Below are 13,128 nucleotides of genomic sequence, written 5' to 3'. Positions count from 1 at the left end.
TACCCTGTGATCAAATGCCAAAAAAGCAAAGATATTTGAGAGCTACAGAAGCTAGAAAAAAGAAAAGAGAAAAAGATCAATCACCAACATGGTTACTTTTTAGAGGAGCAGATTCAATAACATCATATCTGTGCACCTAGTGCTAGATTATCCATGTGATGGCTAGTGCCCTCCATGGAAGAGTACACCATATTAAAAATGTGTGGATGCCGTTAAACTGATTAGAAAGGTTTTGCCATAGTCATGTGAATGGTCAGACGATCTAGATGAAGCTATGGAATTGCTTATCTATTGCATGGGGTATTGAATCTCGCTCATGGTCACAAAAAAACGTGATTCATTGATTCTGAAACATTTCAAAATGTTTCAGAGTCTGAAACGTGGCAGCTTTCCATCAAAAAATAAAATACCCACTAATCACCTTTAACGTTGACTTTTTCATGGCTGCCTCCAAGTGGAGAGGTTGAGACCGTTGGTGGCTTCTTGCTCATGGGTGCACAAGGTCGAGGTCTTTGGCTGCTGCTTGCTCATGGGTGCAGACAGGAATTTGGAGGTAAGACTTCAGTTTTGTAAATTGTGTTAAACTGTGTTTTGTAAGTTGTTATCTCCAGAGTCCATATCTAGATCCTAGCCCATTGCTCTTGCCTCTTCTCATTCTGTACTGAATAGTACTATTGAGTTCAAAAAAATTGCATGTTTTGGACCCCTTTAAGCCATATTTATGTGTTCCCTAGTCCTATGGGGTATCACAGGCATATTTGGCACTTTTTTTCAATCCCCAACATGACAGAAGTTGCACGAGACCTACCCTAAATTGGACTGGATCTGGGTCGAAAAACTACAAAAAAACATTGCATATCAACAATGCCATGGGATGACTCTTGTATGCCCCCCTCCCATCGATGCATCTTGATTCTGTATGGGGGATAAGCAGATGTATATTCTCTAGGACCAGCAGAACAAGCACCCCAACAAAGTTAACATCATGGTTATAGAAGGCCCCAAATTGTATCAAGAGTTTAATTCAACCAATTCCCCAATGCTTGCGACCAAGGTCGGGAGATTGGTCATTTCCAAAAGGCAATGCCCAAAGAAGAAGAAGCCTGAACCGGCTAAGACTGAGCCAGCTAAGATTGACTCAGGCAACTGAAGCATCAGGGATGTTTGCTGAATCGATTACCCAGGACTCTTGAATTAAGGGACAGATGCCAAAGCAGAACTCCAAGCAAAGCAGAAATCAGTGTTGTGAATCTGAAAGCGGAAAGAAGAGGACAAGGAAGGGTTCCAGACCGTTGGGCAGGGGAAAGGTGAGGCTGCAAGCAGCAGATGCCGACCCCTCACTCAGCAAATTCAAAAAAATCAGCTAATGGCAAGCCGCAAAGACATTGGGAAGGAAGGGTGCCAGTGACAAGGAATATTTTGTTATCAGACTCTTTCTGACCTGTCAGTTCTAACCAATTGTCTGCCATGCAGAGACCCACACATGGTGGGATGGGTGGTAAGAGGGATTTCTCTTTAGTTTCAAGGAATGTGCAACAGATATGTGCAGCTAACAAAAGAGATGAAGTCTCTACAGACCTTAGAAGACTCAAAGCCACATGTATTTCTCCTTCAACTCGGCAGGATACTCTATCACCAACCACTTTGGTACTCAAGGAGAACGCTGAGACGCCTCCTGTTACAGTGGCTCATCACCGAATTGAAAACTCTGATACTGGCTAAGGCTGGGTGACAAGGACGAGAGATCAAAACAAATCCTCATAGTCATTTGGCTCATCAAGAAGCGGTGGCTCCTCTGCAGTATAAACTGAAGCATACTCTCCAAAGATGACGTCCCTGCTGGCAACAACCTCCCTCCTCCCTGGGTCATAAAACATATAGCCTTTGGAGAGAGAGTTATATCCCACAAAGACAAGCTTCTAGGACTTGGAGTCAAGCTTCCCCCTCTACTTTGGAATGTGTACATAGGCATCACTTCCAAAAACATTGAAATGGGACACATCCGGTTTCTTACCAAAATAAGCCTCAAATGGAGTTAACTCAGGAACAGTAGTGGTTGGAGATCAGTTTAGAGTATGGACAGCTGTCACCACAGCCTCTCCCCAAAGTGAATGGGGAAGGTCAAGATGCTCCAACATTGTCCTCGCCATCTCCACCACAGTCTGGTTCTTTCTTTCAACTACTCCATTCTCTGAAGGAAAGCCTGTAGTGGCAAGCTTCAATTCATGGCCTTCTCTGCACAGAATCTCACAAAATCATTGGAGCATAACTCTCCACCTTTGTCAGCCCGAACATTCTTTACCTACAACCCAGAGTTCTTTTCCACCGAGGCTTGAAACAATCCAGAGTTCTTCTCCACCTTTGTCAGCCCAAACATTCTTTACCTACAATCCAGAGTTCTTTTCCACCAAGGCTTGAAACAAGCAAAGGCTTCATCCTTGTGGGATAGAAAATACACCCATGTAAACCTGTTGCAATCATCCACAATCAGCATGAAATACAATACTCCAGAGTAGAGATCTGCATAGGTCCGCATAGATCAGTGTGAACCAACTCTAGTCCACCAGGAGCTTGATTCAGAATAGACTCCCTATGCTGCTTCCCACGAATGCAAGAACTTCAATGTCCTTGCTTGCTACCAAAATCTGGCAACCCCGTCCACCATGTTGTCCCCAAAAGCCCACCACAGCATATCCACATTCACATGGCCATAAAGGAAATGCCACAAGTCACAGAGCTGAGAACCCATAAGACAAGAGAGGGCTGAGAGTTTGTATATCCTCTTGTCAACTACTCCTTCCCAAACAACCTGGCTGATTGCTTTGTCCCACATAACAACTGAATGCTTCTCAAAATCCACCTGCACGCCAGTCTTGCAAACCTCCCAGAACATCTTGCGGGGAAGGAGTCATGTGCCTAGAAGGCTGAAGGACCACTCTCCATAATCCACTCTAGAGTATCCCCAACGGCGAGACTAACCGCGTCCCTGCTTGAAGAAGATGAAACATTGGTGTCCATGATCTCCCTATGCACAAAAGCCAGAGTCGTTGACTGCAGCTAAGGAACCTGTATCCTTCTTGTGGCTCCATTGAGGACATTTCCTCCAGTCGTGACTCATCTAGCCACAATGTCCGACCGACCTTCAGGGCATCACAATCCGAATAAGACTTCTTCTCGAAAGACTTTGACTGGGAAGACTTGCACTTATGCTTCTTGTTGACTACGGGGCAATCAAGGCCACAAAACCTCCCACCTTGTGGAGGGTTCAAAAACCGCTCCTCCTGGTCCAGGACCATCGGCACAAGCTCCTCCCAAGTAAGAGTCTGCCACTAGCGATCAAAGAGAAATAGAAGGCTGAGTACTGAGAGGAGAGATGAGACAACAAGGTAATGGCCATGTCCTCTGATGATATCTCCTTCCTAGACTTCCAAGGAGAATCTCATCATGGGTGATACCCAGCTGTACAAAGAGGCCAAATGCTACCAAATCCCTTTGGCCAGCATCATGTGTTTCGTGTGATTGTGTTAGAGTATGGCATCTCATACTGAGAGAGGGCTTCTTTCTGGGTGTGCCGCCCAAATTGCCAGTGGTATGGATGCCTGAATGCCTCTCAGTTGGGTCAGATCAGAAGGGGATGTCTGAGTATGCCTTGCCAATTGGTATTCTAGTTTGTTTCTAAGTATTGTTAAGTGGTTGAAGCTTTCATTATGGCTATTCATGAGGTTTATGTTTGAGTAGACGAAGATTACTGCCCTTTAGTTTGTTGAAGGCCGGTTTCAGTGGCTCCATTGCTAGGATCGTCACCATCTTCCTACAAAGGTGAGTACTGGTAGTGTTGGGTGAAAGATACCTTCATTGCAATTGTTGCTATAGACATCAATCTTAGCAAGCATGTTACACCATGAGAGATCACTGACCATCTCTGAGCAGGAGGGGCAAGAGGAAGACACAGCATCAGAGAGCTTTGAAGAGGAGCACAGCATCAACGGAGGTGATGACCAGCAAGACAGTGGGGCATAGCCTGTTTCTCCTGAGCATGCCACTAAGGACTCACAAGATGAGATAGATGAGGCAGAGGAGCTTGATCCCAATTCCCTTTTTTAGCTGCGAATGCAAAGTGTAGCGGGAGCCCTGTCGCAGTTACAACATGTTGTCACGGAGATTATGCAAGCTCCTCACCCTATGGTTGCTCCCCCTGGAAGCAAAAAGACAGCTGAGAAGAAACATAAGAAGCATAAGAAGACTCACAGGCATGTTTCTTTCAGTGGACAGCCTTCAAAGATGCCCTCGATCACCCCTGTAGCGGGTAATGCCAATAACTTTCATTCAGTCCATCAAGGACAGCAAGCCCTTCCTCAGCCCACAATGCATCTAGGAAATTTCGGAGGGGGATCGGTTTTCCAGGCAATGGTGGCACCACCTGTAGAGGGACCCGGAGCCCGGAATGCAGAATTTCCAGCAACCTATGATGGGTGGAATGCCCCCTGCAAATGCAGATGATGGTTGGAACGCCGCCTACAAATGCCAATATGATATACTTGAACACTAAGATGCAACCTCAAATGCAGACACGAACGCCTAGGATAATGGGCAATACTTGGATTCTGTCACAAATGCATGGAGTGGGACCTGGAATGCCTAACCCCACCATGGGTACGGGTGGAATGGCTCAAAATGCAGGAGCAATGATGCCCCCACTATTTTTACAACCCCCCGTTTATGACAATCTCACCCCTAAAGGCAAATTGAAAGATTACAAGGGGGGAGGGGCAACTGTAAAGTTTGAGACCCTACTCGGGTGGACACTTTACAGAATCTTCCAAAGTCCGAAAGGCGGACACCTTTTTGAAGGGCAATGCGCTCCAATGGTGGACCAACCTCCTCTTGCAAGGTAGGACACCTACCACTTGGGTCGAATTCAAACAGGTTTTCTCCGCAGCATGGCTCACTACCACTTTCGAGGTAGATATCATGACCGCCTGGTACAAGTTAGATGCTGCAAATTGCAGAAATTTGGAGAACTACAATAAGAAGTTTTGGGAAGCCCTGTTGTCAGTGAATTCTTACAAGCATGTACCGTTGTCCAAGCAAATTGAAAGGTATTATTGCAGGTTGCCAAAGGAGATTCGAGACTACTGCACAAAGACAAAGGTCTCCAATATGTCCCAATTGGTTGAGAACGCCACTATCGCTTATACAATAATGCAAGGGAAAGCTTATGGGTTCAAAGGTAACTCACAGGAGACATCAAGGTCAACGGGCAGTAAGACGGAATCTCCTAAGAAGTTCAGAAAGTTCTCGCAGCCCATGAAGGCAAAGTTTGTTGTAGGACAAAGGCAAGTCTCGACCTGTATGTCAGATGAAGAAAAGCAAATTCTTTATGATGCCAATAAGTGTTATATTTGTAAGGAGGAGGGCCACAGGGCTTTTGAATGCCCACATAAGAAGCGGAAGTTCCCTCCTACTGAGCAGGGTGAGCACAAGGAGGAGAAGAGGACTGATCAAAAGAATAAAAATCCCAAGCCCACTGCTGGTAGGACTCACTAGACTATAAAACACCCCCTAGACACCTAGTACACTCATTTTTGACTCACTTTGGCTTCATATTCCAACACCCCCCCATGAAGGCAAGGTGAGAGACTACTGGAATGGAACCAAGAATAGAACATGACACTGATGGTCATCAAAACTGTGCATGCCGGTCTAGAACTAGACATGGTTCCCACACAATCTCAGAGGCAAGTGAGCATGGCTCAAAGGCTAGTGAGCATAACATAGAAATCTCATCTAGCATGGCTCAGAGGCTCATCATGCATGGATGCATGACCAACTCAGAGGTCTAGGAGACCAATGCACCAACATCTTGGAACTCTCAAGTTAGGCCTGATAAACAAATAGACCTATCAAAGCCAATACATATGGCTCCCACAGTACCACCCCCCTTGGCTTCATAACAGGACATGTTAGGAAGCCACATACCAAAAAAATAGGAAAACCAATACATCTTTTTAGGAAGACTATCCAAGGCAGAGGACCTTTAGACTCAATGAAAACCAAACACTCGCTACATATCAAGGGGGACTACCCAGGGCAAAGGACCCCAAAATACATCAAGCTGTAGGGATAATAAAAATAGATCTCTTAAGGAGTAAGAGACGTCCTCCAAGTAGCTAATGCACATGTGTGCACATCCCTGCAAGTCGATGACAATGTCAATGAAGCACTAGGCATGGATGCCCCAAAATATGTGTCGGTGAAGTCCATGGGGTAGCTATATGGAGTGACTCTCAAAATGGATGAGTGAGGGTCACCGATGTCAAGATAGATGCCGGAGGTGTCACGAACACTTCGAGAAGCCAATCAATGTAGATTATGGGCACAACAAGCACTCGAAGAGATAATCGGAGAAGTAACTGTAGTTCACATCAAGATCACTTCAAGAAAGTATGTTTACCAAGTCCAATGGAAGGACTCCTAATCGGGCAATGCACCTCACAATGCCGGCAAGTCTCGGGAGTTATTCAAAGTTCTGAGCAGTGAGCTTTTCAAAGTTGAACTTGGAGAAATCCATCGATTTGTTTGACAATGCTTGCTGTGAGAAGCTTCTGTAAATGACTGGTAGGCAGTTTGCACAGGTGGCAGCTTTTGTTGAAGGAGGCGGCTACTATAGGAGACGACTCTGTTGAGACGGGCTGTCTGCTGTGGGCAGTCTCACAGCAAAATGTGCGGGCAGAGGGCTCAGAGAAACTGTTTGCAGAAGATGGCGACTGTGGGACAGCAGCAACAGCAAGGAGTCAATGTGGGCTGGTGGATAGAGCTGCGTGGGCAGCAAGTGAGCAGGGAAGGCGACCTTGTGGCGGGCAGAAGAGAGCTGTAAATGGCAAGCAAAAGGGCTTCAATATGGCAGACAGAAAAGTGACTGAGGTAGCGGCCAGTTCACCTGAGATGGCGGGCAAAGAGCTGGACTGTGTGCAAGATGCTGCTGCAAGTGAGATAGGCCAGCTGCTTGCAGGCAGAAATCACAAACATGGCACCCAGTGTTCGTGTTCGTGTTCGTGTTCGTGTGCGTGTCAATATCGGTGAAGGTCACGATCTTCTAGTCTCCATGATGGCTCCAATGCCGGTGGGAGAGCTCCTCTTCACCTTCAATGTTGGTGGAGTATGATCGGTGAGGCTAGGGTGGAGGAGAGAAGAGCTCAAGATGGAAAAGAGGAGAGCTCAAGGGAGAGGTCAAGTGGAGGAGAGGACCTTCCAAGGAGCATGGTTGTAAGACACGTTAAGACACGACACGTTAGACACGCTTCAGACACGAGTGTCTAAAGTGTCTCAAAGATAAGACACGTAAGACACGCCATTGTGGTTATAATAATAAATATTTAATTAATATATGTATAGGTATAAAAATGTACAACTTGCTAGCATAGCTAGCTGCTAGATTCTAGAAGTACAATAAGCTCTACTTAAATAATGCAAGAAGAAACAATGCACTTGTACAATGTAGTTAAGAGTCAAGACTTGTCACTCAAGACTTAAAAGTTAAAGTTTAGACTCACGATTGAAGAGCTTGCAAGTTTTGAATACTAAAAGGTTTAAACTGACAATTGAATCTTGTCACATGTGACATGAATGAAAACTGCATCTCGATACATATAATTGACAGAAAGCTATCTCTAAAGATTCATCCTAATCTGAATCTATGAGGTCACTGCCACTGCTAGATCCAAAGTCACCATCAATGATAGCATGGCTAAGTAAAACTCAATGTGTGTTGTTACTCCCCACCTACCAAAAAAAAAAAAAAAAACACTAGAGTGTCTAAAGGTGTCTTAAGATAAGACACGTGTCTTAAGTGTCTTAAGTGTCTTATCATAAGACACGAGTGTCTTAACAACCATGCCAAGGAGGAGGAGGGAAGGTAGCTTCATGGCTACTCTCTTACCTCAACCTCTTGGAGGTAGCTCTGTTACCATATGAAGAGACATGGCAGTAGGAGAATGCCAAGCTAACTAGGAACGGAATGGAAATATGGAAAGCATAATAGCAAAATGGAAAGCAAATGCAAGAACAAGTGCTAGGCAATGATAACCAAAATACTCACATGATATAAAGCTTGATGTTCACTGATATAAATGACTCAAGACAAGTACAACACTATATGTTGCGACACTAGACTCTAGAAAGCCATAGTGTATATGGGATAGCTCCCAATATGACACATGGCATGTCTAGGACTCACTAGACTATAAAACACCCCCTAGACACCTAGTACACTCATTTTTTACTCACTTTGGCTTCATATTCTAACACAGCGTACTTAGTGTTTGCATTTGAAAAGAAGTCAATAGAAGAGGAGTCTCATTTTTCTAAGTTGGAAAAGCAGCAGACAGATTTTCTTTTTCAGTTTAAGGAATGTTTTCCTGACTCACTTCCATAGGAGTTGCTCCCTAAAAAGCAGAAGACCATACAATAGATATAATCCCTGGTAGCAGCCCTCCTAACCGCCCTCCTTACAAGGTCAGTGCAGCCCAGCAAGAGGAAATTATGAACCAGGTCAAGGACCTGCTGGAGAAGGGGCTGATTCAGCCCAGCTCTTCACCCTACTGCTCACCCGTGCTCTTGGTCCAAAAGAAGGATGGATCCTGGCGGATGTGCATTGACTACAGAGCCCTCAATAAGATTACCATCGAGAACAGATTCCCTATACAAAGGATAGATGATATTTTGGATAGGTTACAGGGGTTTGAAATGTTCAACCCCATTGATTTGAAGAGTGGTTACCACCAAATCAGAATTCAGCCACGGGATGTCCACAAAACAGCATTTCATACCACATTTGGTTTGTACGAGTTTCTTGTCATGCCGTTTGGGTTAACGAATGCACCTTCCACCTTCAATAGAATGATGGACAGGATCTTTAGAGACCACCGAGCCTTTGTTGGCACTTTCTTCGACGACATCATCGTGTTCTCTCAAGATGAGGCTGAACATAAGAAGCACCTGGCAATTGTTCTTGAGAAGCTATGGAAGCATAAGCTACTTGTCAATGCCAAGAAAAGTGAATTTTTCATGCATGAGATCCATTTTCTCGGGCACATTGTTTCCAAGGATGGAGTTAGGATGGACCCCGCCAAGGTAGAGGCCATCAAGAATTGGCCACACCTAAAGAACATCCATAAAGTACGCAGCTTTCTGGGCTTGTGCTCGTACTACAGAAGGTTCATCCAGTATTTTGTAGAGATTACATACCCTTTACATGCCTTACAAAAGAAAGGGGTCACCTTTAGATGGGGTCCCAAAGAAATTGCAGCTTTTGACCTACTAAAGGAAAATTGGCATCTATGAGAAGGAGATGTTGGCTGTCATACATGCTCTTTCAGACCGATCATCAGTCATTGCGGTACTTTCTCACTCAGAGAAAGCTACCTGAGAAGCACATGAGGTGGGCAAATTTTCTTTCTATGTTTCATTTTCAGATTGTGCATGTGCCTGAGAAGCACATGAGGTGGGCAAATTTTCTTTCTATGTTTCATTTTCAGATTGTGCATGTGCCTGAGAAGAAGAATGTTGTTGCAGATGCACTCTCATGAAAGCCCACCCTAGATGCAATGTTTATTAAGCCACAATTTTCGGCCGTAACCATTGCATATCATGATGAGCTTGATGCCATGAGGGATCAATATGCCAATGATGCTGATTTTTCTCGGATTTATGATCAGTTAGTTGATGGTCAGAGGCATGAGCACTATACTCTCAAAGACCATTTTTTGATGATGCATGGCAGACTGAGTGTCACGAAACAGTTGCGGCCAAAAGTGTTGACAAAGAGTCATGCTCCACCCTATGCAGGATACAGAGGCATTGATGCCACCATCAAAGCTAAGGAGCACTATTTCTTTTGGCCATCATTGAGGAAGGATGTCGAGGCATATGTCAGGACATGCATCATCTGCCAGAACATGAAATATGACAGACAGAAGCCGGCTGGACTGCTGCCACTGGAGATCGCTTGGTGACACCGATTGTCTCACCCGAGATACTGCTTGCTAACAGTATTTCTGTTGTGAGGTCTCCATGATGGATGTTCGCGACACTCAACACAAAGGATGCATTGATGTATGTATGGACTCTCGAGCTCTCCTAGCCCATATTATCATTGCAGGTTGTATCTTACAAATGATGTATATTTTGGTATGGGCTAAAGGAAGTGCACACTTAGAAGTATATTTTGGTATGGGCTAGAGGAAGTGCACACTTAGAAGTTCCTAGGGGCAAAGTCTAGATGCACCACTAGGTCCTAGGGGCAAGGCAAAGGCTTTAAAGAGCTTTAAAGAGGGGTCTAAAAGTTGGGCCCAAGGAGAACCAACGTTGTCCTTGGTATGGTCGTTACGACTTTAACGAAGGGGAAAATGGCAAGAAAGAAGTGTTATTTGTCATGCATGTGTAAGCATGCCCTTTTTCCACCTACCATCTCTCTCCCCTCACACTCCTGAGGCTGGCAGGTCTAACAGAAGCTCCTTGCTGCATTTTTCGTTGCATTTGTTGCCGCCTCTGTGCTGTTGTTCTGGCTCTCTCCCCAGCTCCTGCATCCTCTAGAAGCAGGCCCCAGATGCTAGCACGCATCTCGAGACAGGCATATGAGGCAATTTTTGGGGTTGAATTTTGGCCGTGTGGATTGTACAGCTTAGCACAGAATAGGGCGGGGGTCCCTAGAAGGTCCCTGAAGTTGGTTGAAGCGAGGAATTGAAGGCCAGATCCCGGTGCTGAGAAGGCTCTGGGGAAGATCTACAAGCTTGAGATCCTCTTCAGCTCTTTCTTGCGCACCCTCCGCTCTCTATCTTCATTTCTCTCTTATCCTGATTGCTGGAAGACACCTGCACCCTGCAGGGAGCCTGGACGGAGGATAGGTGTGAGGAAGGAGCTCGCCCCTCTACCACAAACGGTTCTGTTTTTCATTGTTCTTTCTTACTTTGGAGCTTTTTGCAGTGCATGTGTGTTGTTTGCAATCCTTTCATGACTCCTGCAGGTTCTAGCAAGCACCCGGAGGCAAGGGTGTTCTTGTGGAAGGCCTAAGGACAGTGTGGATGCATGTGATAGCCTTGAGGCTGCCTTGAGCTCAGTTTGCCAATGGTATGGATGCCTGAATGCCTGTGAAGCTCCACTACTAGCATGTTGGTAAATAGGGTCAATGCCCCACTTGTTAGCCCCATATGAGGAGTGTAATAGGGCTTGATACTTGCAGAAGTATGGGTATACATTGTGCTGATATATTGCTGCAAGAAGCCAGCCATGGGCCTATGGAGAAGGGCCAATGGGCTGGGGAGGGCAGCAACAGGTGCAACTTTCGAGAGTTGCGAAAGGGCAATAAAAGGGACTGTTGGAACAGGCGAGCTGCAGGCAGACAAGAGCCAGCTGAAGGCAGGCCTATTTATAGGCTGCAAGGGCCAGCACAGTGCAAGACAGGCCGGGTCAGCCATATAGACATACTGCCAGGTTGGCAGATCTGCGGGCAGTCTGCTCCATGGGTCGGCTGACTACCTGACTGGGCGGCCAGTCAGGGGCAATTCTAGCCCTACAAAAGGGCCTCAATGCTGAGCCATTCCTCAGTTCAGTCTTTGGGCAATTTAGCCTCTTCTTGGTGCAGACCAGCAGCCTATTAGAGAGCAGAGAGTGCTTGTGTGCAGCAGAAGAGGTTCTCACAGCAATCAGTCTGCAGAAGCATTTGCACCATCTAGGTGCGCAGTGGTGCAAAGGAGGATCCATAAGAAGATCGGTAACAAACCCGCATAGAGTAGCCACTGAAGCCTGACAGAGACCTGCAGTGATCTAGGAGAATCCTACCACACTAGGAGTAGCAAACATAGTCTCAGCTTTGTGCCCTACCTCAGCGATTGTTTGCTGCAGGCGATGGTACAGATTTGACTAGGTTTTGTACCAGGGGCTTATTTGGGTTGAGCCAATTTTATACCTCCAGCCTCCAATTAATTGGTTCAGCTTAGATTTTTGGTCGATATGAATAAGCACAAGGATCAAAACACGATAGATAAATGGAACACGTATCAAGGTTAGACACTATGGTTCCTGCGAAAAAAAACACGTACTCGTATACCTCGTACACTTGTATACAAGCTGCATGGCATTGTAATAGTGATCTGTGTAAGAAGTTGTGATTGAAATCACTAGGAAATAGTAGATCGTGTCTAAGATATTTCTCCGACGAGAAAAAAGGTCCTGCGTATGCAAACTCGTCCATTGACACGACAGCTAAAAATATTCACTAGTCATAACTTTTGGATCGATAAAAATCAAGGATCGTAATTGCGATGAATTAAGCGATTAGAGGACGACGCAATCAAAAACTTACGACTTCCTTCTTCGTGGAAGAAAAGCTACCATAGGAGCCACCGGAATGGGCTTTATGGCTGACGAGAGCTTGCTCCAAGAACATAACAATGAGATCAATACATGACGGGGTTTTCACAGTCCCAGCAGCTAGCAAAGCCAGATGTTCCTCTAGTTTAGACGGCAGGAGTAAAAAGTCGATCCAGAGTGACCCAATTTCCTGGGAGCTCCCAGCCTCCCCTGCCATCGCCACCACGAAACCTTGTACAACCTTTTGGTTACATTCTAGGACGAAGCCATTCGAAATTGGGTAAATATTCTAGTGAATCTTTCAAATTTGCACGTGCCGTAACACGTGTTCGAATTGGATTCCTCAAGGCTCATTCACTTGGACTTTACCAAGTAAGATTTTTTTTTGAGTGATTAGGCCAAAAGTTAAGGGTTTGAAAAGAACTTTGGAGTTATGGTTCACTTGGAGAGAAATTTATATGAGAACCTTGGAGACATGGTTGACATGGAGAGAAATTTATATGAGACTTTTTATCATGCTTCTGGATGCACATGAAAGCATGGCAACTTTGAGCTTCTTACACCAGGGTCACGCGCAGACTTGTTAAACTGAGAGTCTCCATCAATTATTGCATGCAGCTGATTGGAAAGTCGGTTTTAGACTTGTAACAATTGCCTATTTTTGCTTATAGTTGGTTAGTTCTTCTTGCAGCTTGAGGCCTCTTTTAGTGTACCTAACTCATGCATGGGAGACTCAGCAGTAAGCAAGATGCTTAAAGA

At 45.3% G+C, this 13,128-nt stretch overlaps 1 protein-coding gene across 4 annotated transcripts in view; it reads right to left on the bottom strand.

Annotated features, from left to right (window-relative positions):
- LOC147891405 (uncharacterized) overlaps positions 1-12,594 on the bottom strand; it is a 70,186-nt gene extending 57,592 nt beyond the window's left edge. For 3 of the 4 annotated variants that reach the window (XR_015542607.1, XM_087389566.1, XM_087389568.1), the window contains exon 1: positions 12,362-12,594. Coding sequence is in view for 3 of the 4 variants with exons in the window: in XM_087389566.1 (XP_087245692.1) it covers positions 12,362-12,586 (225 nt within the window). In the remaining variant the exon portion in view is untranslated. The remainder of the gene's footprint in view (positions 1-12,361) is intronic. The other variant, XM_087389567.1, reaches the window with a different exon arrangement.
- Between the last annotated feature and the right edge of the window lie 534 nt (positions 12,595-13,128).

This window comes from Dipteris shenzhenensis, chromosome 18 (genome assembly GCF_047967505.1).
Source record: "Dipteris shenzhenensis isolate YYH24624 ecotype China chromosome 18, Dip_SZ_1.0, whole genome shotgun sequence".
NCBI classification, from domain to species: Eukaryota; Viridiplantae; Streptophyta; class Polypodiopsida; order Gleicheniales; family Dipteridaceae; genus Dipteris; species Dipteris shenzhenensis.
The sequence above is the reverse complement of the archived record's forward strand: the minus strand, read 5'-3'. Positions and strand labels throughout refer to the sequence as shown.